The 22,556-nt window shown below is 48.7% G+C and overlaps 1 protein-coding gene across 1 annotated transcript; it reads right to left on the bottom strand.

The window, feature by feature from the left end:
* Window positions 1-4,006: 4,006 nt before the first annotated feature.
* Window positions 4,007-17,739, bottom strand: DMRT3 (doublesex and mab-3 related transcription factor 3). The gene is made up of 2 exons (XM_027105996.1): window positions 17,259-17,739; window positions 4,007-5,116 (listed from the first exon to the last, which is right to left on the bottom strand). Exons 1-2 carry the CDS (start codon window positions 17,710-17,712, stop codon window positions 4,152-4,154), a joined length of 1,419 nt encoding a protein of 472 aa, XP_026961797.1. The 5' UTR covers window positions 17,713-17,739; the 3' UTR covers window positions 4,007-4,151.
* Between the last annotated feature and the right edge of the window lie 4,817 nt (window positions 17,740-22,556).

Genomic DNA, 22,556 nt, shown 5'->3' with positions numbered 1-22,556 from the left:
TGGGGGAAATGAGGAGATGTTGGTCAAAGTGTACAAACTTCCAATTACAAGATGAATAAGTCCTGGGGATCTAATGTATGGTGATTATGGTTAACAATACCGTATTGTATACTTGAAAGTTGCTGAGAGAACAGATTTAAACCACAAAAAGAAGTAATTATGTGAGGTGATAGATGTGTTAACTAACCTTATTATGGAAATCATTTTGCAACATATACACGTATCAAATCATCACATTATACATCTTTAACAATGCTACATGTCAATTATATCTCAATAAAGCTGGAGAAAGGGGAAGGTTTGTTGATATTTCTTAGAACCCAAAGCTCCAGGGCAAAACCTATTTCCAGGTATCACGAGTAAGCCAGGAATCACGGAACAACTGAAAAACTGGCAGCAGTCCCCTTAGGGGAAAGGATAGCACGTTTATGCTAATATCTGGTCCTTTACCAAACCCAAGTTTCCAGAAACAGGCATTTCTGATCCCAAACGTGTACCCGATCTAATCATTAACACTGACACTACCATTATTTGAACTGGCTCTAGGGCGTGAATTAAGACTGCGTACACAGTGAACTTTACTCTTGCCGTAGGAAAGCAGATGTGAGTGGAATGGGGATCTTGAAATCCCCAGCATCACGGTTTGTATCCCTCAGCTCTTTTACTTGGCATAGATCTAAGAAGGAAACCTAAGGATGTGATGCAGAGTGAGGCAGATCTCAAATCTTAGTGAGTTTAAGAATTACGTGGAGGGACTTCCCCGGTGGCGCAGTGGTTAAGAATCCACCTGCCAATGCAGGGGACACGGGTTCGAGCCCTGGTCCAGGAAGATCCCACATGCCGTGGAGCAACTAAGCCCGTGCACCACAACTACCGAGCCCGTGTGCCACAACTACTGAAGCCCACGCGCCTAGAGCCCGTGCTCTGCAACAAGAGAAGCCACTGCAATGAGAAGCCCGCGCACCGCAATGAGAGTAGCCCCCGCTCGCCACAACTAGAGAAAGACCGCACGCAGCAACAAAGACCCAACGCAGCCAAAAATAAATAAATAAATAAATAAAAAAGAATTACCTGGAGAGGATGGTAAAAATGTAGGACCTTAGGCTACAGGGATTCTGCACTCAACAAGTGGGGCCCAGGAATCTAAACTAGAGACAATCAGGTGCCTGGACCACACTTTGAGACAAACTGCTGCAGGACAACACGAGTAGCCCACCCGCCATCACATCAAAGATGAACAAAGCATTTACTATAAGACTAGCAGGGGGAAAGGGGCACTGTGGGTTAATAGGAATTAACTCTCTATAAGCCTGGCCTGACTCAACCGCAAGCGTACAGCCAAGGACCCAGATATTCTGTGTGACAGATGGGATTTAACTAGGAACTGGTTGATGTTGTTTTCCTCATTTCATCCAGGTGTTGAGTTTCCTGTGAAAGAGTGACTGAGTGCCCATGGGCAGAGGAGTGTTCATTTCCCTTGAATTCTTACATGCCAACCGTAGCAGGATGGTCTTTGAGAGCTGAGCTAGAATCTAAGAGGTTTTGCCACTTTAACCAGAGGGGCCTCAGCTGTCAGGACTGCAGAGGAAGCAAAGCTGAATGCAGGAAGCAGGACATAGGATCTTAACGAACAATTTTTCCCTCCGACCCCGTACCACACTTACCGCACCGAAACAAACATATCTTGCTTCAGAAGTACACTGAGGATCAAACATACCTGTAGTAGCCCAGAAATAAGCTGTCTTATAGGCAGTTCCATTTTGCTGGCCATTGGGAAAAGAGGGCAAGGACTTTGATGATCTGTGGGCAAAATCAAACTGTCAGGATACCATGTCTTAAGCCGTTTTGCTCAATCCAGGTCACTCAACCTGAAGATATGACAGATTTTATAGCACTGTCATCTCATATAGAATCTGTTATCATTGTTGCTTCTTAGATAAATATAAACTTTTGAAGATACCTTTGAAAATACATTTTTGCTAGGTAGGCCCAGACATTAGCCCATCACTACCATATAAAATGTCCTGCACATGTATTTGTAGAGTTAGGGGTCACATTATTCTCCTCTCCAGCCCCTCACTAAAATATAACCTTAACAACAAATCATATTTACTTTTAAACACTCTGGTATGTAACCATGTCAACTAAATACACATTAGTCCAACTAATATAAGGAATTTTTCCCCTCAATGATTTCTCATTCCAAAGGTGCCCAGTAGAAATAAAAATGAGATTTTGTTTGTTTGTTTGTTTGAAATATGTTTTCCTCCTGGGACCCATGCAAGGGTGGTAGGCAGCTGACATCAGCTCCTGTTCCCACTGAGGGAGGAGCATCTCAGGCCGAGAGGATTTGCCCTTCTTCCTCCCAGGATGAAGGTCCCTTCAAGACCTATTCTTGTGCTGGGAGCTCTCTCTGCATCCTTGTCATGCAGAGGGTTTCACTTACTTTCTTTCCCTTCCACATTCATAAGTTTATTGTCTGACCTGGGCAGTCATCTTTCCTCTCCAGCATTCTGAAGAAAGGAGTAAGAAGTGGTTGGTGTGAGCACCACGGCACATGATTGTTCGAAAACTCACTTTTAAAAATACCTGAGCAAGAAGTTTGCCACATACGGTAGCCCTCCCAAAATGCTTTTTAAATGAAGGGGAAAAGCCCTGAAGTTTCGCTGTGGTCATCCCCCAAAGCCAGAATGGCATCTTCTCCAAGTGAGAATGAGGGAATCCACTTCTTCATCCTGAATGCAAATAGAAGTATATACTGAACTTAACAGGAGTAACTGCTCTCACGGATGGAGTACTTTCTCTGCGTCAGGTACCGTGCTATGCACTTTGCTTACTTTCCACATTGTAGATGTTTTCATTTTTACTTTGTTTTTAATGAGATTCTCCATCATATAATCCCTGCTGTCTTGGACTCAACGGGCAGGTAACTCGGACAATAACATACAAAGAGCATCCTCTTACACGTAATAGGCACTCAATAATTATCTGTTGAAGAAACAAATAAACGGATGGAGGGACTGAATTAAGTCTATTCTTGAAAAATAAATTCTGTCTTTCTGAACGCAGCCCCCAAACTTTGCCATTCATATTTCTCAAGGGACATCGCATTTAACTGAAGCCTTGATCCATGCACTGGTAAGTAGCTTTTATATCAAGTTTCTATTTTTAGAGATCCTCTTTCCACAAGTAGAAATGACATAAACCAAGATCATCTCCTTAGTTTATTTTTTTTCTAGAGTCCTTAGCATGCTACATTAACCTGACAAAGCTTAATCTTGTGTTCATTTCACAATACATTTCATGCAGTTCACAGCTGGGATTGGCTTTACACTGACATTGACATTACACGTTTCGATTCAGCCATGTGAAAAGAATAATTCTTAATGGAGTTTGTCTCTGAAAACTGTCCAAGCTTAAATAAGCATGTGAGCGGTTCACTCTATTAAGTGCAGTCTCTCTTTAAAATGCAAGGATTTTTAGCATAGGAGTATAAGGTCCCTGTTTATAGTCCGTTTGCAACCGAACCACTGCCTTTAGCTTTCACATATCCTAAGGAATCCTCTTTTACAAAATTTCATTCAAGGGGTTTCCCTGGTGGCGCAGTGGTTGAGAGTCCGCCTGCCGATGCAGGGGACGCGGGTTTGTGACCCGGTCCGGGAAGATCCCACATGCCGCGGAGCGGCTGGGCCCGTGAGCCATGGCCGCTGAGCCTGCGCGTCCACAGCCTGTGCTCCGCAGCGGGAGAGGCCACAACAGTGAGAGGCCCGCGTACCGCAAAAAAAAAAAAAAAAAATTTCATTCAAGTATACTATTTTATTGAACATTCCAGGCTGAGTTTAGGGGCAAGGCTGACCTTCAGCTCTACATCCCCAAATAAATCTTCCATGGGCCCAAGGCTTTCCCAAGACTATTCTCTTTTACAACGAACATTCAGCACTAAAGCCACAGAGCAGAGCTATTTGGCATTTTCCAGTGAAGTGCAAGAAATTAAATAAGTTATGCTTTTATTGCTAAGGTATAGAATCAAGCACAGTCACTCTGTGAAACAGAAGGAAAAGGTATACACAGGATGTGGCCTCTCCTCAAGGGGGGGCCAGGGTTCAAATGCACAGACAATGTCACCTGGTCACCACCCATCGGGTAGCACTTTAAGATGAAGTGTTGAGTATTCTAGAGTCTGAGGAGTCAGACCTCTCGTCATAGTCGTCCTCGGCGTAAATGGACTGCTTTGACACGATGGGACACCCATCGTCAGGGATGGGTATCCGAGGGTCTTCGGGGACGCGGGCGGGGAGGACAGGTGAGCTTCTGAAGACGCTGGTAGAGTTAGTGGGGAAAGGGCTGACGTACTGGGACCTCAGCTGGTACTGTTGCTGCAACGTCATGGTGTTCCACAGGGTGACATCGTTGGGAAGAAAGGGGCTCGACTGGTTTCTCGCCAAAGTATTCCTCAGCATCAGAGGGTACCGGGGGGGCTGGGGGAACGGGTGCTGCAGGGGCACGGCCAGGGGGTTGGGGACCACGTTACTGGAGTCGGCGGAAAACCTCAACGTGTCTGGGACTCTGAAGGCCGAGCCCACGGACCATTTGGAGGAGGAGATGGGGTAGGAGCTCAAGGTGTGTTCAAAGATGTGCCCGCTGGAGGGCAGCACCAGGCCCTCGGGCTCTGCCGCAGTTCGGTCCGCGGCCAAGCTGGAGGTGCGGCTGGAGAGCAGGACCTCCACGGCACTCACCAGGTCGCCCCCGCAGCCCTTCAGGATCAGCTCCAGCACCGTGGGCTTCTGATTGGGGAATATTTTTTTTAACACTTCCAGGGGCGGTCTGTTGGCTTTCAAGCTGAAGGGCAGAGACACGGTCCCCGAGGGGCCCTCGATCAGGAGGTGATTCTGCTCCCCGGGGTACTTGGGGCTGTCGGGTCGGCTCTCGGAGCTGCCTCCGTTCTTCTGGACCGCATACCCCCCTTCGTCCACCGACACTATCTCGGGGCTCTCTGGCGTGAAGCAGCCCTTACTTTTGGCCACGTCCGGGGAGCTCCTCTGGTCCGTGTCTTTGTCACTGAAGGTCTCAGTGGTGTCTGCTGTGCTGCTGTCCCCGAGTCGTTCTTCAGTCAAATCTGAAAAGCAGAGAACAGCTGGGTTAATCCTTTCCTGGTGTGTGTAAAGAGGAACAGATGTGCTCAGGAGAGGGCCCTACATGGGCTTTCTGCAAGGGGAACTGCTTCCTTGTGGGTTATAACATACTGCAAGCCTTAAAAATATCCAGTGTGTCACTGGCAAATGGGAAAAAAATACCTGGAAATAAAGATCTAGAAATCGGAGTGATTTCTCAGAATGGTGTGTGCAGGGAAGCTTGCCTTCAACACAGAACGGAAACACGATACCTACAACCACAGATGTGGCTGTCTAGCGCTAACAATCTAAATAGGGGCCAGGCTGGGGATAAACACCATCCAGGGAAGAACAGGAAAATGAACCCAGGCTTGTCTTCCGGTCCCTCTTCTGCAAATGAGGTGGCCGGTGTCATTCAAGGACATTAACAGCCGGTGCACGATGCATATACCCATGGGAAATTTTAATATTTTAAATCCATTTTCCCATAGGCAGATTTTGTGTCAAATGTTCTGTGAACTAGTCGTCAGTATGTTTCATCAGGATACCATGTACAATAACTAGTCGATATGATTGCCAAAGTGATACAGGCAGCCTCTATACATTGAAATTTTTCTTAAAAGCCCACTCAAGGTCCTGGCAGACTTGGTTGCCTATAACCCACACTAGAGGGTAAGCAAAACCAGCTGTGAAATCTGGATGTGGGACAGGCTACAGAGAGAAAGAAGGAAATGGCTGGAGAAGGCTTCTGAAACTGCCAGGGAGCAAGATCCACCAGTGAAGCCGTGCGTCCATAACTCCAGGACCTGGGCTGCAAGAAGCAGACAGGTTTTCATGAACTGTTTCATTAGTAAAGTTCATGGAGAGAACTTCAAGATACCTTCCTGAACTATATTAAAAGAAGAGAGAAACAAAACAAAACAAAAAGCTTCCCAAATAAAGCAGAGATTTGCCATGAAGTAAACCAGTTGCAAATTTAACATTTTGACTTAAGACATCAGCCCCCCACAAGGGCTAGTATTACGGTGCTAAACAGGCAGAAAGGAAGGAAGGAAGGAAGAAGTAAATAAGTAAGATTGGTATTGGTCTGCTTGCAGAAGTAGGCTCTAAGAGATCTTAATAATAAAGAAACATATTCTTTATTAACAAGCTTTATGCGAGTGGATTTTTATCCACTGCCCTGCCTGAATAGCCTCATTGTCGCCTTCTCAGTGGGCACACCTGATTATGTGTAGATAGCCAGCTGGTGAAATTTCATCAAAGCAGCTTCTAAAATCCATCTCCTCCTATTTGTTGTTGTTTATTTTAAAACGCTTAAACAGGGACTTCCCTGGTGGTGCAGTGGTTAAGAATCCACCTGCCAATGCAGGGGACATGAGTTCGATCCCTGGTCCAGGAAGATCCCACGCGCTGTGGAACAACTAAGCCCGTGCTCCACAACCATTGAGCCTGCGCTCTGGAGCCCGTGAACCACAACTACTGAAGCCTGCGTGCCTAGAGCCCGTGCTCCGCAACAAGAGAAGCCTCCGCAATGAGAAGCCTGCGCACCGCAATGAAGAGTAGCCCCCGCTCACCGCAACCAGAGAAAGCCCGCGTGCAGCAACAAAGACCCAACGCAGCCAGAAATAAAGAAAATTAATTTATTTTTAAAAGTAAATAAAAAGCCTTAAACAAAGACCCATTTATGAGCATTGTTCTAATATGGGATGTACCTTAATTATAATTGAAAAACAAAACTTTGATTCTTCACAAAGCAATAAATATGTCTTAGGCATAAATAAATACTTTAAGAAATTCTTAAACTATATCCGTGAAACTTTCAATTACAAATCTGATACAAATTCATAGTTGTCCCAAATTTGCATTTTATGTACACTGCTTCTTTTTCCAGTACAAAATATCAAGTGTCCATGTGGGGATCAGTTGCAGCCCACACACATGAAGCCATTTCTGCTTTCTGTAACAACTCTGGGATATGCACAAAACACCTATTTTTGCAAGAGAAATTTGACATATCCTCTCCTGCAACTTCCTAGGACTGGAATCCCAGTTTTCACCCCCTGGGTTAATGTGGTATTTGTCCTTGATCCCAACGAGAAAAACAGCAACAAAAAAGCTTCCATATCTTCATATTCTAATCAGCTAGACCTGCCTACATTTTCCTGACTCAGGACCCCACGCCTACCTCTTGGTGTTACGCTATCGTTAAACACTTGACAATAAGCGGACGGTGACAGTATGCTAACTCAGCACTGAACTCAACACACAATTGGATCTTGGCCCCTGCTCAGCGGAGCTTGGGAAAACAAGTCAAATACTCTCCTGGGGAAAATATGGACATAAAATAATGTTTTCAATACTGTGCTCCTCTAAACAGTTTTCTTATTTCTTTAGCTTTCATTATCTATTATTGTCAGCATCAAGTACTTGTACTGCTGTAACCTGCAAGACACTGAGGAAAACAGAATAAAGGGTGGAAAATACCAGGATGTATAAGACTGGCCCCTAACTTGTGGAATTTATTACCAAGTTGGGGAAATAAGACGCATGTGCAAGGGGGAAAGCAAACACAACCAGGCAGAATTTGCTAAGCAGCAAATCTGCACACATGGAACACAAATGTTCATAGCAGCATTATCCACAAGAGCCAAAGAGTGGAAGCAACCAAGTGTCCATCAAAGATGGATGAAGGGGGCTTCCCTGGTGGTGCAGTGGTTGAGAGTCCGCCTGCCGATGCAGGGGACATGGGTTCATGCCCCGGTCCGGGAGGATCCCACATGCCGCGGAATGGCTAGGCCCATGAGCCATGGCCACTGAGCCTGCGCGTCCGGAGCCTGTGCTCCGCAACGGGAGAGACCACAACAGTGAGAGGCCCGCGTACCGCCAAAAAAAAAAAGATGGATGAATGGATAAACAACATGTGGTCCATTCATATAGTGGAATATTATTCAGCCTCAAAAAGGAATGAAATTCTCACACATGCTACAATGTGGATGAATCACGCTAAGTGAAGTAAGGCAGACACAAAAGGACAAATATTCTATGATTCCACTTATATAACGTACCTAGAATAGGCAAACTCATAGTGACAGAAAGTCAAATGGTATTACCAGGGGCTAGGGCAGGGGGTAAGGGGGACTTACTGTCTAATGGGTACTGAGTTTCAGTTAGGGATGATGAAAAAGTTCTGAAAATGGAAAGTGGTGATGGCCACACAACATTGTGAAAATACTTAAAGCCACTATATCGTGTCCCTAAAAAAAGGTTAAAATAGTAAATTTTATGTTATGTATATTTTACCACAATGAAAAAGTGCAAGAAATATGATACACAGTGTCATAGCAATACAGGGGATGGTGGGTTGTTGGGTGAAAGCAAGGAACAACTGGTTCTTCTAGGAAACAAAAAGGTATGTAAATACAGCTAAAAAGCTCTGATTGTGATATTTTTAAAAGAAATGTGTGAACCTAAAAATACCTTCCCACTTTAAAAGGTAACTTTTCCCCACTCTGGATGAGCTGCAAACACCGAAGACATTTGGGGAAAATGCTTCGAGCTCTATTACCAAGCTTAGTCTTCCACAGAATGCTTTAGACACCAGAAGAAAGTGATTCAAAGGGCAGAAGTTTAGCCAAAAGGGAACTAAGAAATGATGTTCTGGCTAATCTGTCATATCTACCATTTTGAAAATGTAGTATTTTTTTCAAGATGGTAAAGGACATACTGTCCCAATCAACTGGATATTGGACGGCAGGACTCTAAATCAGACAATACAAAATTTAACTTTTGAAGCTATTTTCCGGATCTGCAGAACGGGCCACGGTAGAATCCTCTATGATTGACAGCTTGTTTACCAATTGTGAACCCCTAGACTGCACGAGGCCTCTTTCATATTTTCTTGTGCTACCCTTTGCACCTGCCACGGTGACATCCCCAGGGCAGCAAGAGCTTCTGGTGACTTCTCCAAGAGTGTGGCGGGTTGTGCTGATTCAGCCACACTTTCTCTCTGAAGATTTCTGGGCTGATCAGCCTCTCCAAAGGGGTGGGCAGGCTATGGCCAAAAAGTGAGAAAATCTAACCGGATGTCACAGGAATCAAATCTACAAATTCAGAACATTCCAACCAGCTGAGTTCAGCACTGTTTATACTGTACTCAAAGGGGAGACGGAAGCCATTGAAGGAAGCAGTGAGTGGGACACACCCGTGGTGCCCACACACCTGAGCAACGCATAACGTCCTGCTAAGGGGTGCCAGGTAAGCAGACACCCAGACAACATCCAAGGCTGTTGGGGATTCAGAACCGGGCAAGGGAAGGCCAGCCTCTCACCTTGTACCAAGAATAACTCCTTACCCAGCGATAATTTCTAAAGGTCGGAACATAGGAGCCCTGCAAATTTATGGTGTCAAGTACGGTTGTATTGTTGTGCCTAAACTAGAAGTATTGTAAATTACTGTCATAAATACAGACTTTCACAAGTAATTATAGAGGGTGAGTTTTGGGCCCAGTGATAAAGCGTAATTTAATAACGGGTGTTTCTTTACATCTGTAGATTTTTCCCTAAATGAACTTTACAAATTGTTCCGGTTGGTTTAAAACACAAAGGCCTTTCCAGCTATAGAAATGTGAAACTGCCCAGTATCAAAATGAAAACGGAAATACTCCCCAAATGCTTTAACCTCTTTCTCCTTGAAACGGACACCCTAATTCCTAGAACATTAAAGAGTAAGAATATATTTCAATTGAGAATATTTTTACTCCTAGTATATAGGTGCCAAAAACTACTAGACTAGAAGTAGAAAGAAATCACTCTCATCTGATATTACAAACCAGTTACTGAAAGTGATATCATCTTCTATTTTTAAAGCTAAACTTCTAGATATTTAAAAAAATCTTACCAAATGTTCACTCTTCAATTTCATATTTTTCACGATGTAGAAACACTCACAGCCATCCCTGAAATAAACTCTTCACGAGGGTAAAGGTATTTTTTTGAAAAAGTAGATACTCCATTGAGAAGGACACTGTTGCTATGGAAACCAATGCTCCAACTTCACAATATACCTATGCCATGAGGTAGCTACAAGACTTTAAGGAGAGATAATGAACACCCACAGAAAAGTGACTTCCGATCTAAAATTACAGTTTGCAAATTTTAACTTTCTTCAGTGGATTTTTTTCATATGAAAATGCAGTTTTAAAAAAAAAAGTCCTAAGTATTTATTTGAAAGATGTTGAGGAAGCCTGCCACATATGCAAAACATTCCGCTCCTGACATGAAGAAGAGCATCTTCCTCACTTAGGTGTGGGGGTCTGATCCATTCTTTCTATCTACGAAAATAAAATATAGCATACATCCAGAATAAAAACACAAAAGCACTGGCATAAAGAGCGCTGCTTCCTAGTGCAAAAGTCACTGGACTTTTTTGTTTCCTTTTGAAATCATGTCACGCATTTTCAAACATGGACTGTCACGCCCTCATCTGTTCACTTGAGCTCTGGGGAACATACCTCTCAATAACTGTTCCCTGATGGGTCGTTTTCAAAGTACACAAATCTTATAGCAATGGCCAGGAAGAGCCCCAGCTGGATGGGGCTTCCAGAAAAGACCCCTGCCCAGTCAGAATTCAAACAGGAGACACGCTTTTTACATTTTCTGTTATCCTTATCTCCCACTAGAAATGCTGAATCATAAAAAAGTGAATGGGTGAAAACCCAATATACAGCAGGGAATGAACGTCAGTCTAACATCTTTCCTTTTCTTCCGGGGGCTGGGGGGTGGGACCTTGTGGAAACTAAAAATACATAGTCATGTTTGCTTTTTTAAAATCATTAATGACACTGGCTTAATAACACAGGAAGAAATCAAGATGATTCCTGGGGACCAATATTTTGGCGGACATTGATATAGAAAGGGCTAGACTTAAGGAAGTGTGGACTGCAACTCTGGACTTTGTAAGTCCTGCAACAATTTAGTTTTGACCTCTTTCTTGACTCTGAAAGGAACACTTTTCAAGAAGCAGGAGGGCAATTACCTGTAAATCTACAAGTGTGTTTGGCAGTTATAAAAATGCAACTGGCTACTTATTCGTCCACCTATGTAACGAATATCATTAAATCCTTCACTCTGTGCCCAGGCACTGTGCTGGGTAAGATTACACAGAGATGATCAAAGCATTTGCCTCTTGGCTACTGAGAGGCTTACCGTTTACTAAAGAATATTTTGCAAAAATTCCAAGTTATCTGTGCAGTGAGTTGTATTTTATATTGAAACACAGCAAGTAACCCAAAGGCCAGCAGCTGGGCAGACTGCTGTATTCATGGGAGGGAATGTTGCTGTAAACATTCACATATAAAGACTATGAGTGGAACATCTACTGAACGAAACAAGTGATACTTAGTGGGGGGAAACAAGCAGAACACTGATCCCACCTTTGTAAAATTTAAGTCTGCCCAGTCACTGCGATCAAAAGAGATGAGAGATTCGGGAGAAAACCGATGTTCTGAATGTTAAGTTTTCCATAATACTGTTACTCAGTAGTTGATTGTGCTTATTTTTTATAGCTGTTTAACTGTATAATAAAATGCAAAAAAAAAACCCACCTAGTTATGTTTTAGTTTCCCCTAGTTTCTTCAGAGAACAGTAGTTTGCAGTGACTCACTAAAGCCATTGGGCGACTCTTGGGAGGGATGTGACAGGATCCCAAGGTGATGGGCCCCGCGATGACCAATGTTCCACCACTCAGGCCCCAACCTCTGCCACCAGCGCCCATGTAAACCCTGGTGCAAGGCCCACTGTGCCACCAGAGTCACATCACACTAGACATGGGGGTCCAGGGACCCGAGTGACTAATGGCTGAGGGGCCGCAACAGGTTAGAAAGCTGAAGAAAGGAGGGAAGCTGGAGAAACGGAAGAGGCAAAGAAAGGGAAAGGAGAGGCAGGCAGGCACGTAGGTGTTCACTGGGTTCTGCCTGCCTTCCCGTCAGGAAAACGTCCAACATTTCCAGAAAGGGGCTCCAAGTCTTCCGGGGACGTTTATTTATGAAGATTCACTCCCTTTCCCTCTGTAAAGCTGTTAGCTGAGAGTGCTGACTCGCTGCAGCAAAGAATTTCTCATCAATGCTCTTTGATTGTATTTCGCAAACAAAATGCCTGTTGCTTGGTAACATTTCACTTGAGCCTGACCTTCCCCGAAAGTTATTGCTATCAGATTAGCTTTACACTGTCCTCCTGTGATTACTGTAATCTTTTAAACCCGGGAGTTCATCCATCAGGGAAAAGACGAGTTGGTTGTGTAAGTCGAGAGCACGGCTATCCTGCCAGATTTATAACCCAGAGGGGTGTGTTAGGTGGGGGGAGGTTCTGTCCTGGATGGCAGTGGAACTCTGTGGTTCCCAGACGTGGAAAACGCTCCCGTTTTCCTGTCCACCCTGTGCTCAGATCCACAAGATGGACACCAGCGCCTCTCCGAGCCGGCCGGGGGCGGGGGGGGTAGCTCGGGCTCCACAGGGAGAAAGAGGCTGGGAGACCCGCCAGAGCTACGCCCACCCCGAGGGGCGCCCCCGAGGACTTTAGGGCTGGGCCCGCCCCGGAAGCCTAGGGTTGCCAGATAAAATAGCAGGATGCCCAGTTAAACCTGCACTTAGCAAAAATCACAATGTTTCAGTACAAGTGTGCCCCATACAATATTTGATATCCCTTTTTTGTGTTTATTTGCAGGTTTTTTGCTAAATCGGGCAACCAACCGAACAGGCGGGGTCTAACCCAGCCCACGGGGCTGAGCGCGAGTGGAAGGTGGTGCCGCGAGAATTGGGTGCAAGAGAACAGTGGTACAGGGCGGCCGCAGGGGAGCCGCGAGCGCGCTGCTGCCACCGCACGGGCCTCTCCCGGCGTCCCATCCATCCCTGACCCGGCCCGGGGTCCCTGAGCCGCCGCCCCGCACTTCCACTCGCTGCGCTCTCGGCTGCGCCGGGGCCCAAGAAGCCGGTCCGTAACTCGGCAACTCGCTGGGCGCCGGTGGGAAAGGCCCGGAAGCTGTGAGCAGCCCGGCGTCCGCCCTCCAGAGCCAGCCGTGGGTAAGGTTTAGGAGAAGACCAGTGCGGTCTCGCTTCTTCCTTTTCGTTTGGTTGGTTTTTGCTTTTTAAAATGCAACTCTGAGTCAGGCCCCTCGGCCCAAATAAAAGCGTCTGAAATACCCAGACCCTGTTTTAAATTCGTAGCTACCCTTCATGAGTGACTCTGAGGTCTCTCCCACTTTTCCTTTGCTTCAGCCTCTAGCCGTGGAGAATTTCCCATCCTTGCCTGGACCGGTGTTCTGGCAACATTCATCCATGCAGGTGCGTGTCTCTTTTTTTAAAAAATTAAAGTAAAATTTAAAACTAGGAAGCTGACCAGACAGGACCTAATCAAGCTGGAGCTGAAAAGCCCAGAGCAAGCATAAAGATGCTAGGAGGTGCCGGCCAGGAGGTCAAATCAAATAAAGGCAGTTTTCCAAAATCTCCCAACTCCCTTCCTGTAGGTCTCTTGTTCTCTCCATTTCAGGAGACATAAACAAGAAAGGAGACCCTACTTTCCTAGTTAATCCTGCTCTCTTACCCCTAATCAAATAGGATGTTTTAGATTTCTTTTCCTTTAAGGAATTTTTTAACAACTTGTTTACGTATTTATTTCGATGGCAGATGTAAACCTAGGAAGCACCTGTAGCCACAGCCCTCTCCTCTGGCAGCCTGAGGAGACCCCGGCCACTCTCCTGGAGCAAGGGTAGGGTGTGGGGGAGGAAGCCAAACAGAGGAATGTAACTTCAGCCTCTCACCTTGGTCGTGACCCCTAACTTTCCTCAGCTCTACAGCCCAGGCCCTGAAAGGCTGGCTTGGCTGGTTGAGGCTGCTGACTCAGATACTCTAAGAGCTGAAAGGTGTTCAAGCTTCCCAAGGTATTTTCCTGACGGGAAGGAGGGGGGGAGTGAAGAGGAAATGAAAGAGAAACGCATCAATAGGGTAGATTTAAAGGAGCTTAGACTAGAATTTGGGGCTCAATCAAAATCTAGTAATTCCAGGCCAGTCGTCGATGATAATCTAGGAGCAGGGGAAATGTACACCCAAAACGGAAAAAAAAAAAAAAAAAAGCTTTAATCCATTGCTAGAAGTTACAACCTGAGAACATGAAAATTCTCCTTACAACCACCTCCACATTAAAAGGGATGTTAAACATGATACACAGTTAGATAAAACAATCCCTGTTCCTTTAAAGAATCGGAAGCAGAATTGGGGAAGGAAATTTATTCCACCTACAAAACTGAGTCTTGGTATTAATGTGGCTCCCTGAACTGGGTGTTTTTTTCTCCAGCGGTGCCCAGCAAACATTCCCTTCTCTAGGGTGTGTACTTTTCACAAGGATTTCTGGAGAGGGGGAAAGACTCTGTGTGTTTGTGCACTTGCATTTGGAGCCAACAAAAAAAGCAAATGTCTCCACAGCTATGTACTAAAGAGACCAACCATGTTTTTGACACTGAAATCACAAAGAAACAAATCTCCATAAACCGCCAGGAGATATTTAGAGATTCCTAATGGTCTGTGAACTTACTGTACATGTAACTTACTACCATTCAAACAGAGCTTCACTTACTTCTCTACATAGTGAGCTACTTGCCAAGGACCGTATCTGACAAGCTTCTCAATACGCCTGGTATGTTACATACAAATGCATCATAAGAACAACTGCCAAAAAAGGAAAAATCCATACAGTCCCATTCAGGCCGTTTTCCCTAACTTAAAACCCAAATGGGCTTTCTCTGTACAAAGCATTGCATAGAACCGATCCACTTGTATACTTGCCTTCCTAATGGAAAACAATTATCTATTCCTTTCCTGCCCTCTCTCGCCATCATCGGATTGGTGACTGGCTTTTTGTTGGTGTTGAATGGAATTATGGGGCCCGAACCAATTGAAAGCAGAAAACAAAAGTTACATAATAAATGTGCAACGTATGCATTAGGACCTGAGCATTTGATCCCTGATAGTTTAGGCCCCCAAAGCCATCACTCTGACCTTTTCTAGTGGTAAATCCTATTCTCCTTTGCAATTACTTGTTTTCATTTTGAAAGGCTCAGGTCATCCCAGAACACTTAGTTCTGAGTAAAAGAGAGGGCACCAGGTCTGGTTTGTCCAGTTGCCGTCTCCGTCTCCTATTCTCCCCAAGCATGTATCCTTCTGCTACTGAGGCTGCTGCTTGGCCTTTCTGCCTGGCCCTCACTCCCCGCCTCCCAGGGTTATTTTTGGTTTTGTGACTCTATAGAAAGCATGAACTCTGGCTATCCCCAAGAATGATTAGAACAGCACACAATGTGAAGAGAATCCCCTCTTGGACAGGGACTCCAGAACCCAAAGCACTATTACACGGGTGCTGCTTGGGCAGGTGGCCACTGCAAGATGCTACCACTGTCACAAACTCAAAACTCCCGACCTAGTGTTGGGGGAAATGGAGACAGAGAAACTGGAAATGGAAAGGTTAAGAAAAGTTACTGGCATGGAGAACTGAGACAAAACTCTCCTAGTTACCTGCTCTAACTTAAAGGAGAAAAACAAAAAGAATATCCTTTCCCCGCCCCCCTCCTATTCCTCTGTGACAAACCTATAAGTATGAAGAGATCACACTGACAAAAGAGAGTCAACTGGGAGTGGGCGGACATTACTCAGGGAAATGCTTATATTCTACCTTGGATTAAACATCCACAAAATCCATGTTCAGTAAACTCACTTCTGTCCTTAAAATACGCAGTTCTGCTCTTCCCATAAGATGTTCTCAGAGCTTCAGGTCTGGACAGCATAACGGAGCAACAGGGCAGCAGGACTGCACCTTCCAGGCTGCCTACCAACTCACCCCAAATGTTTCCCTGGCTCCACACAGCAGTGCAGTGCTGCTGAAAGCCTCTCTCCAAGAGCCAGAGGTACAGTCTTTTTTGGGGTGGGGGGAGACTGGGGGTAGGCAGAAGCTCTACCATTAGTTCCGCCCACAGAAGAGCTTTGGGCCTTCCAGGGCTTTCCATCTCTGAATTCCAGCATACGCCTCAACCCCCTCCCTGAGAAGATGGGCTTTTTTCCTTTGTACATCTGCCCCAGTGAAAGGGAAAGACCAAACACCTGTCCACAGAATTCTACGAGCTTAAAATCAAAGGAGCCCTTGGGCTGGGCAGGATGGTAAACTAGACATTCTCCAGGAGGAAAGGCTCCACTGGGGTTTGCAAGGCTTTGGAGGCCTGAAGGAGGGAACCGGATGGAGAGGTGAGGGGAGGAATCTGCCCACCTCCAGGGCTCAGAGCAGACCCATGCTCTCTAAAGCACAGCAGAGGAGGAGAGGGGAGAGGAGAGGACAGGAGGAGGCCCAGGCCCACCTAGAACTGGGGAAAGGACTCTCCAGGGCTGGCCTTCCTCACTGTAGGTCGTTTTGTTTCTGTTTCTTTAAGGCCACGGTGACTGCTGAGGGCTGCCTGCCGGAATGGTGTTAAAGGACCTGAGCAATTCTGCAAAAGGAGTTGGTTGACTCTGGGCGCACTAGATTCTGAGTCCCCACTAACAGTGTGGGGGCCTTTCTGGCCCTTGTTTACTACTGCTTCTAAATAGGGCTTCTTTCAACAGACTGCAAGAGGCTGGAGGCCACAGAAGGCTACTTGAAAGGCTTCGGGTTCGCTCATATTCCCCGGGGGCCGAGAAAAACACCCAGAGTCATCCAAGCCTTGGGCCTTGGCTCCTGCCTTGCACCTACCCATCCCAACCTCCAAATGCGAGGCCCTCTAAAGCCTGCGGCAAGAAAGCCCGGCCGCACTGTGGTGTGTGCCCACGCGGATTTGAATTTGGTCCTGCCTCGACCTCTTTATTTACCCGTCCCCCTTTAACCTGGGGAAGGCACTTGGCGAGCCCGAGGCGCCTTTCCCGTGGGCGCCCGGGTTCACCTCCTACCTCGCCGGGTCCAGACCGAAGATCGCTTCTGCCGAGAGAGTAAGGACCGGCTCGGCTGGAGTTGGGGCGGAAGGCCGGGCCGGGCCATCTTCCCACAAATTCGCCTCCGAGCCTCCCAGCCAAAGCAGCAATAGCCGCTTGGAAGTGTTTTCGCCCACGCGCGGGGCCCACTGGGGCCCCGCAGCTGCTCTTACCTGGCTTGGCGAGCTGCGCCTGCAGCGCCCCAGGCTGGGGCTCCGCGGCCCAGCGCAGCGCGGCGGCAGCAGCCAACTCCACAGCGGGGCGCGGCGGCGGCGGTGGCTGAGACGGCTGCGAGGTCGGCGGCGGCGGGGCAGAGGTGGCGTCTCCCGGCGGCGGGGGTCCCGGCAGGGAGCGCAGCGAGTCGGGGATGAGGCTCTCGAGGCTCTCGTTGGCCTGCTGCCTGCGCAGCGCCACCTGCGCCGCCATGACCCGCTGCCGCTCGATGATAAGGATGCACTTCTCACAGGTGCAGTCTTTGAAGCGGCAGTAGCGTTTGTGGCCCTTGAGCCAGGACAGCACGCCGTGGTTGCGGCAGCGCGCGCACTTGGGCGTGCGCTGCAAGGGCGCCCGCGGCGGCTGCGACACGGGGCCGCCCATGTACAGGTAGGGAGAGCCGTAGCCGTTCATGCCCCGGGCTCCCGGAAGAGCTGGCGGGCTGGCGGCGGGAGCGAGTCAGGGGGCGCTGGACGACGGGTTGGGAGGCCCGCTCAGGGGCGGCCTCCGGGCGGCGCAGTCTTTGGTCCAGCAGTCCCCGCGGCCGCGTGTGCTCCGGGATGGCCGGAGGGGCTGCAGCCGTGTTTACGGCTCCCGCGGCGCTCACAGCCTCAGCCTCCCGACTGGCGCTCCACCAATCTCACGCCGGTCGCGTCTCCGCCTGCCGCTACTTTGGCCGGCACGTCCTCCCTCGCCGAGGCGCTGCGGCGGCTGCCAGGAGCCGGCGAGAGCTCTGATTGTGGTCTGAGCCAGCTCGTCTGCAGCTCCCGCGCGCGCAGGCCGGGCCCGGCACTTCCTCCGCCGCCCTCCCCCTACTCCTCGTCCCTCCCACCGCCACCCCCACCCCCACCCTCGAGGTCCAGGTCTCCTTGCATTCCCCACCCCACTCCACGTCTGCCTCCTTCCTTTCCGCTCGGGCCCTTCGATTCCCTGCACTTCACCTTCCTTGCCATCCGCCGTCGGGCCACTCTCACGGGGGCGCTCAAGGCCCCCTCCTCCAAGCTCTCTGTGCTTCCCCTGCCCGCGGCGGGCGGGACTGCGGCGCTCCGGGACGCGGCGGTGCACGCGGGGCGGGGAAGGGAGGACCAGCGCGGGTGAGGGTGGAGGTGCCCTTCGCTCTCTTCCCTTCCCTCCAGGCCTGATTTGGCGGTACCGAGCCCAAGGCCGCTTTCATTCCCACCCTTGGCCACAGAAACACAGCTCCGCGAGAACCGGAGCCTACCAGAGCCCTGCGGGTGCACTTGGTTCCCGGAGTGAGCCGAGAGGGTTTTAAGTTGGGGGGAGCCAGGCCCCGCGGCCACTGGCGGGAGGAGTTGGGGGCAGGGCATTGGAATTGGTTCGAGAAATGTTGGCTTTCTTTATTTCCTTTTGCAACATTTTTTTCTTTTGCTGCTGTAGAAGAAAATGATTGATTTTGAAAACCTGCTGGCCCAAGGATGACGACCCATTTTGCAGGCTATTTCAAAGGAAAAAACTGTCCTCTCTCTCTGGTGCAGAGTTTCTCTACCCTCCTCCCCACGTTTTAATTTTAAAAAGTCTCTGTGCTGAAAAGCCGGGAAGCGCTCTTATGGGGGATTTGCTTAAGTATTGGGTCTATAAACTTTCAGAGAGCGGACGCAGGAACCACGCTAGCGCCCCCAAAGTTACCGCATATGATCTCCTCCCTGCCCAATGGCATTTGAGCGATAAACGGAGGTCTCGCGTGCCCCAATTCAAATGCCCACGGACTCAGCAATCTAGTTATGGAAAGGGATGGGGCCACACACACCCCCAGTGTCTTTGGGTAGGGGTGGGGGAGAGCCCTTGCACAAGATGACAGCATAAAACTTTGTTGAAATAGTTATTTGCGTGTTTCTAGTCCCCTAAGAGTACCGATTTGGCCTAAGGCAGACTACCACCACAAATGCACGGAGTCTCTCCCGCAGTGCAAGAAAACAAAAATAAAAAGCAGGTGGTTACAGCGACGCAGGGTAGCACAATGGCTCAGTGCGAAGGGGGGTAGAATGCAGTCCCGGAGCCGTCTGCCGGCAAGCTCCAGACAGCGCTCTCTGAACTCAGCTCTTGTAGGTCTGGGCGAATCGAATGCGAAACCGGGGCGTATACGAGTTTGCTGCAATGGCCAACCGTTTGGCGGCACAGCTGCCCTTGTCCTCTCAGCTTTTCTCTGCACTGCCCTGGAAGCAAACAAGCAACCCGAAAACGTCCCACTGTGTTTGCTGTGAATTCAAGTAGCACCAGGCGTTCTAGCAGCCAACCCTCCGTTTAGAAGGGTGATTCCGGGAGGGGAGCAGGTTAAAAAGGGAACCTGCTTGTGTGTGTTTCCCTTGAAGCCCTTGACTGCCCCCCACCTCCCCCGTTTCAGACCTGCGGACCTGGTAGGGCGCGATAAGGAAACCCTAGCCCGAGAGGGCTAACCCTGGGAGGCCTGCCTCCAAAGCTGCTTCGGGAACAGACCCCTTAGTCTTGCCCCTAACCCACCGCCTCATGGATCTCTCCTCCCAAGCTTCAAGAAGAAAACAAGCCTTAAAAACACTACAACTGTGAGGAACTTCATAAACTCTCCAAACTGGAGGCCTAGGTGACCTGCAGCCCCGCGGGCCAGAGGCCCTGAAGTGGGGAGTTGACAGCGAGTCACTTCACTTAAGGAGAGACTTACAGGGCCTAGAAAGACACTGAATCTGGGAACTTTCGCGCTGAAATCTCCAGGTCTCTTGGGAATGCAGGGACCACGGACTGTTTTCAAAGCCAAATTTCTCCCGATTTTCTCCAAATGGTCAGGGAAACCAGGGAGTATAAGGAACTTGGGAGTAAAGAATTTTTTTAAAGGAAAGCAGCAGAGCTCTGCACCAGGTTTGGGGGATATTTCCACTACCAAGGCGACCCACTCTCCTCCCTCAGTCACCTAGCCACCCTATCCCTTTGCCACTCAAGCAGGACATCTTGCATTATTTGGTCCCAGGGCCCCGTTTCACTCCAGTGCACATTGGGGGCTGAGATCTAAATACTTATTTGATATAGCGCAATAATCCTTTTCTCATATTTGATGGGAATGTTTTCCATAACCCAGTATTTGACAACATCTCCCTATAGGGACAGGTTTGTATTTATGTTGGTAAAATGTCCCCTGCCTCAAAGTCTATTGTAACCCAACACCTGACAACCCAGAGTCCCATTTCTGTTTGCAGAAAGGGTTTATTCAAGCACATAATGGGATCCCAGCAGAAAGCCTTTCCGAACAAGGGGCTATGGTAAACTTCACCACATGAACTCCGTTTCCAGGGCTATTAAGCTTTTAATTGGAAAATAGCAGAGGAAATTTCAAGGTGACTATAACGTGTTAGCAGTTAGTGCAGAGAAGAAAAGCCGGAGCGGGGATGAATGTAGAAAGCATATGGTCCGAATCACATTTAGGAGGAGCAGCCTGCTTCTACCAAGTCCCAGCGGCTTGTACACTTATGGGAAAAACCATCAAAGAAACTGGAAAGGGAGGGGGGAGGATTACAAGTAAGTGTAACCTCACTAGACCGGATCCACTCTCTCGTTCTGCGCTGGGTGGGGTGTGTGTGTCTGCATGTGCACGTGTGTGTTCAAACCACAATTAACTGGATAGAATTGTGATAGGTATTAACAGCGACAGGGTGAAAGGTAGTGTGCATGTGTGGTTCTCTTTCTCTTGACGCACACACAATCTATATATGTACGTACGTATAAGTCGGAGTGCAGGTGCCGGTGCTGAGAAACCGAAGATGTCCTGACTGGACGCTCATGACCGCAATCAACACTTAATCAAAAGGACAGTTTCATATTGTCCCGGATGTATAATACATCAGGAAATTTTCTGCTTTGCTGGATTCTCATGGAGGGGAGGTCAAGGTTCCTATTCTGCTGTTTAAAACGCGACCACGGTGACACTGGAGGCCGGGGCATGCAGAAAGCCCTTTTATTTTACTTATTTTTTAGAAATCCCTTTTAAAGCAGGAAAACGAGCTCCCTCTCCCCACGCATGAATTTTTCAGCTCTTACCCTGTCCGTGCCTCTTCGGCATCACTCATTGGCCAGCTTCACATCGAAAGGGGGGAACAAATGTCTAGCGAGGCGCTGGGGCCACCAGGAATCGATTTTTTGGGGTGACAATAATGCCCTTCCACATTTGGGAGAGACTCGTGTGCACCCCCATGGCATCCCCGAAGCCGCCCTCTGGGGCTCAGGACAGAGGGTAGAGACCTTGCGACCGGGGAGTCACTGAACCTGCGTCTGGCGGCCGGGGGACACAGCTGGTGTGAAGGAACATCCTGGACGGTCACGTCCCCACACCATTTTGGCATCGGGGCCGAGGCTTTTCGGAGCAAACGGGACCTAAAACGGCCTTCAACCCCGGCGGCCCCCTGCAGACGCGGCTGCGCGGTCGTTCATATTCTAGAACTCTCGAGACCAGCAACAGCTCACCCTGGAGGTAGGCACTCCCACGGGTGCAGATTACTCAGACCTAGACTAGACACGAGGTCGCGCCCGCCCCCATCCTTTGCTGTGGCTGCACGGGTGTCGCTCCCGCACTGCAACATCTGAGGGGGGCCCTGAACGGCGACCTCCGCCCCGCGCTGTCGAAGGGAGGGACTGGGAAAGGGCGCGCTAGGAGCGCTCCCACTGGGCCAGGGCCGCGGGGCCCGCAAGCGCCCGGGGCTTCCTGGGCCGAGTCGCGCACACCCCGCCGGGCATGGGGGACTGGAGGCGGCGGTCAAGTCCCTACACGGTTTTAAAGAGGGTCGCCTGGGCGGCCTGCAGACCCCGTCTACCTTCGGTGCCAACGGAAAAAGTAAAACATGTACCCTCCGAGATGAAATGAGAGCAGCGCTGCCTTTAAAATAGTTTTAACGTAATCTTTCTCCTGTGACTTTAAAAACCAAAAAAGGCCGAGGAAATAATTTCAGGTAATTTAGAGAAACATTCTAGAAACAAGAGTTTCTGTTCCCCAAAGTGTTTGCTCTGGGGGCGCTGGTGCAGTTCGCAGGACAAGCCCCCTTTCCGGAACTCTCTTCCGCCTCCCCGCTCCTCTGCAGTCCCGGAAAAAAGCTCTGCTGGGGAGAATGTGGGCGGAGGTGAGGACTTCCAAGGAAGAAGTCCCTTCTCGATTCGACGGACCCGGGAATAAAGGGGGGAAACGGCCAGCGCTGCCCACACCCCAGGGAAAGTTGGGTGCGAACTCCTTGTACCGAGACCAGATCGGCAGGACAGTGACGCAGCAACGCCGAGGCGCTGCG

This window comes from Aethalodelphis obliquidens, unplaced genomic scaffold (assembly GCF_003676395.1).
Source record: "Aethalodelphis obliquidens isolate GAN/ISIS:26980383/991018 unplaced genomic scaffold, ASM367639v1 scaffold7, whole genome shotgun sequence".
Classification (NCBI taxonomy): domain Eukaryota; kingdom Metazoa; phylum Chordata; class Mammalia; order Artiodactyla; family Delphinidae; genus Aethalodelphis; species Aethalodelphis obliquidens.
The sequence above is the reverse complement of the archived record's forward strand: the minus strand, read 5'-3'. Positions and strand labels throughout refer to the sequence as shown.

Bases quoted from the DNA above. Each gene is read 5' to 3' on its own strand.
- DMRT3 (XM_027105996.1), bottom strand. From the start codon at position 17,712: ATGAACGGCTACGGCTCTCCCTACCTGTACATGGGCGGCCCCGTGTCG. The intron at 5,117-17,258 runs GTAAGAGCAGCT...TCTGCTTTTCAG, and splicing joins GGCGCAGCTCGCCAAGCCAG to ATTTGACTGAAGAACGACTC.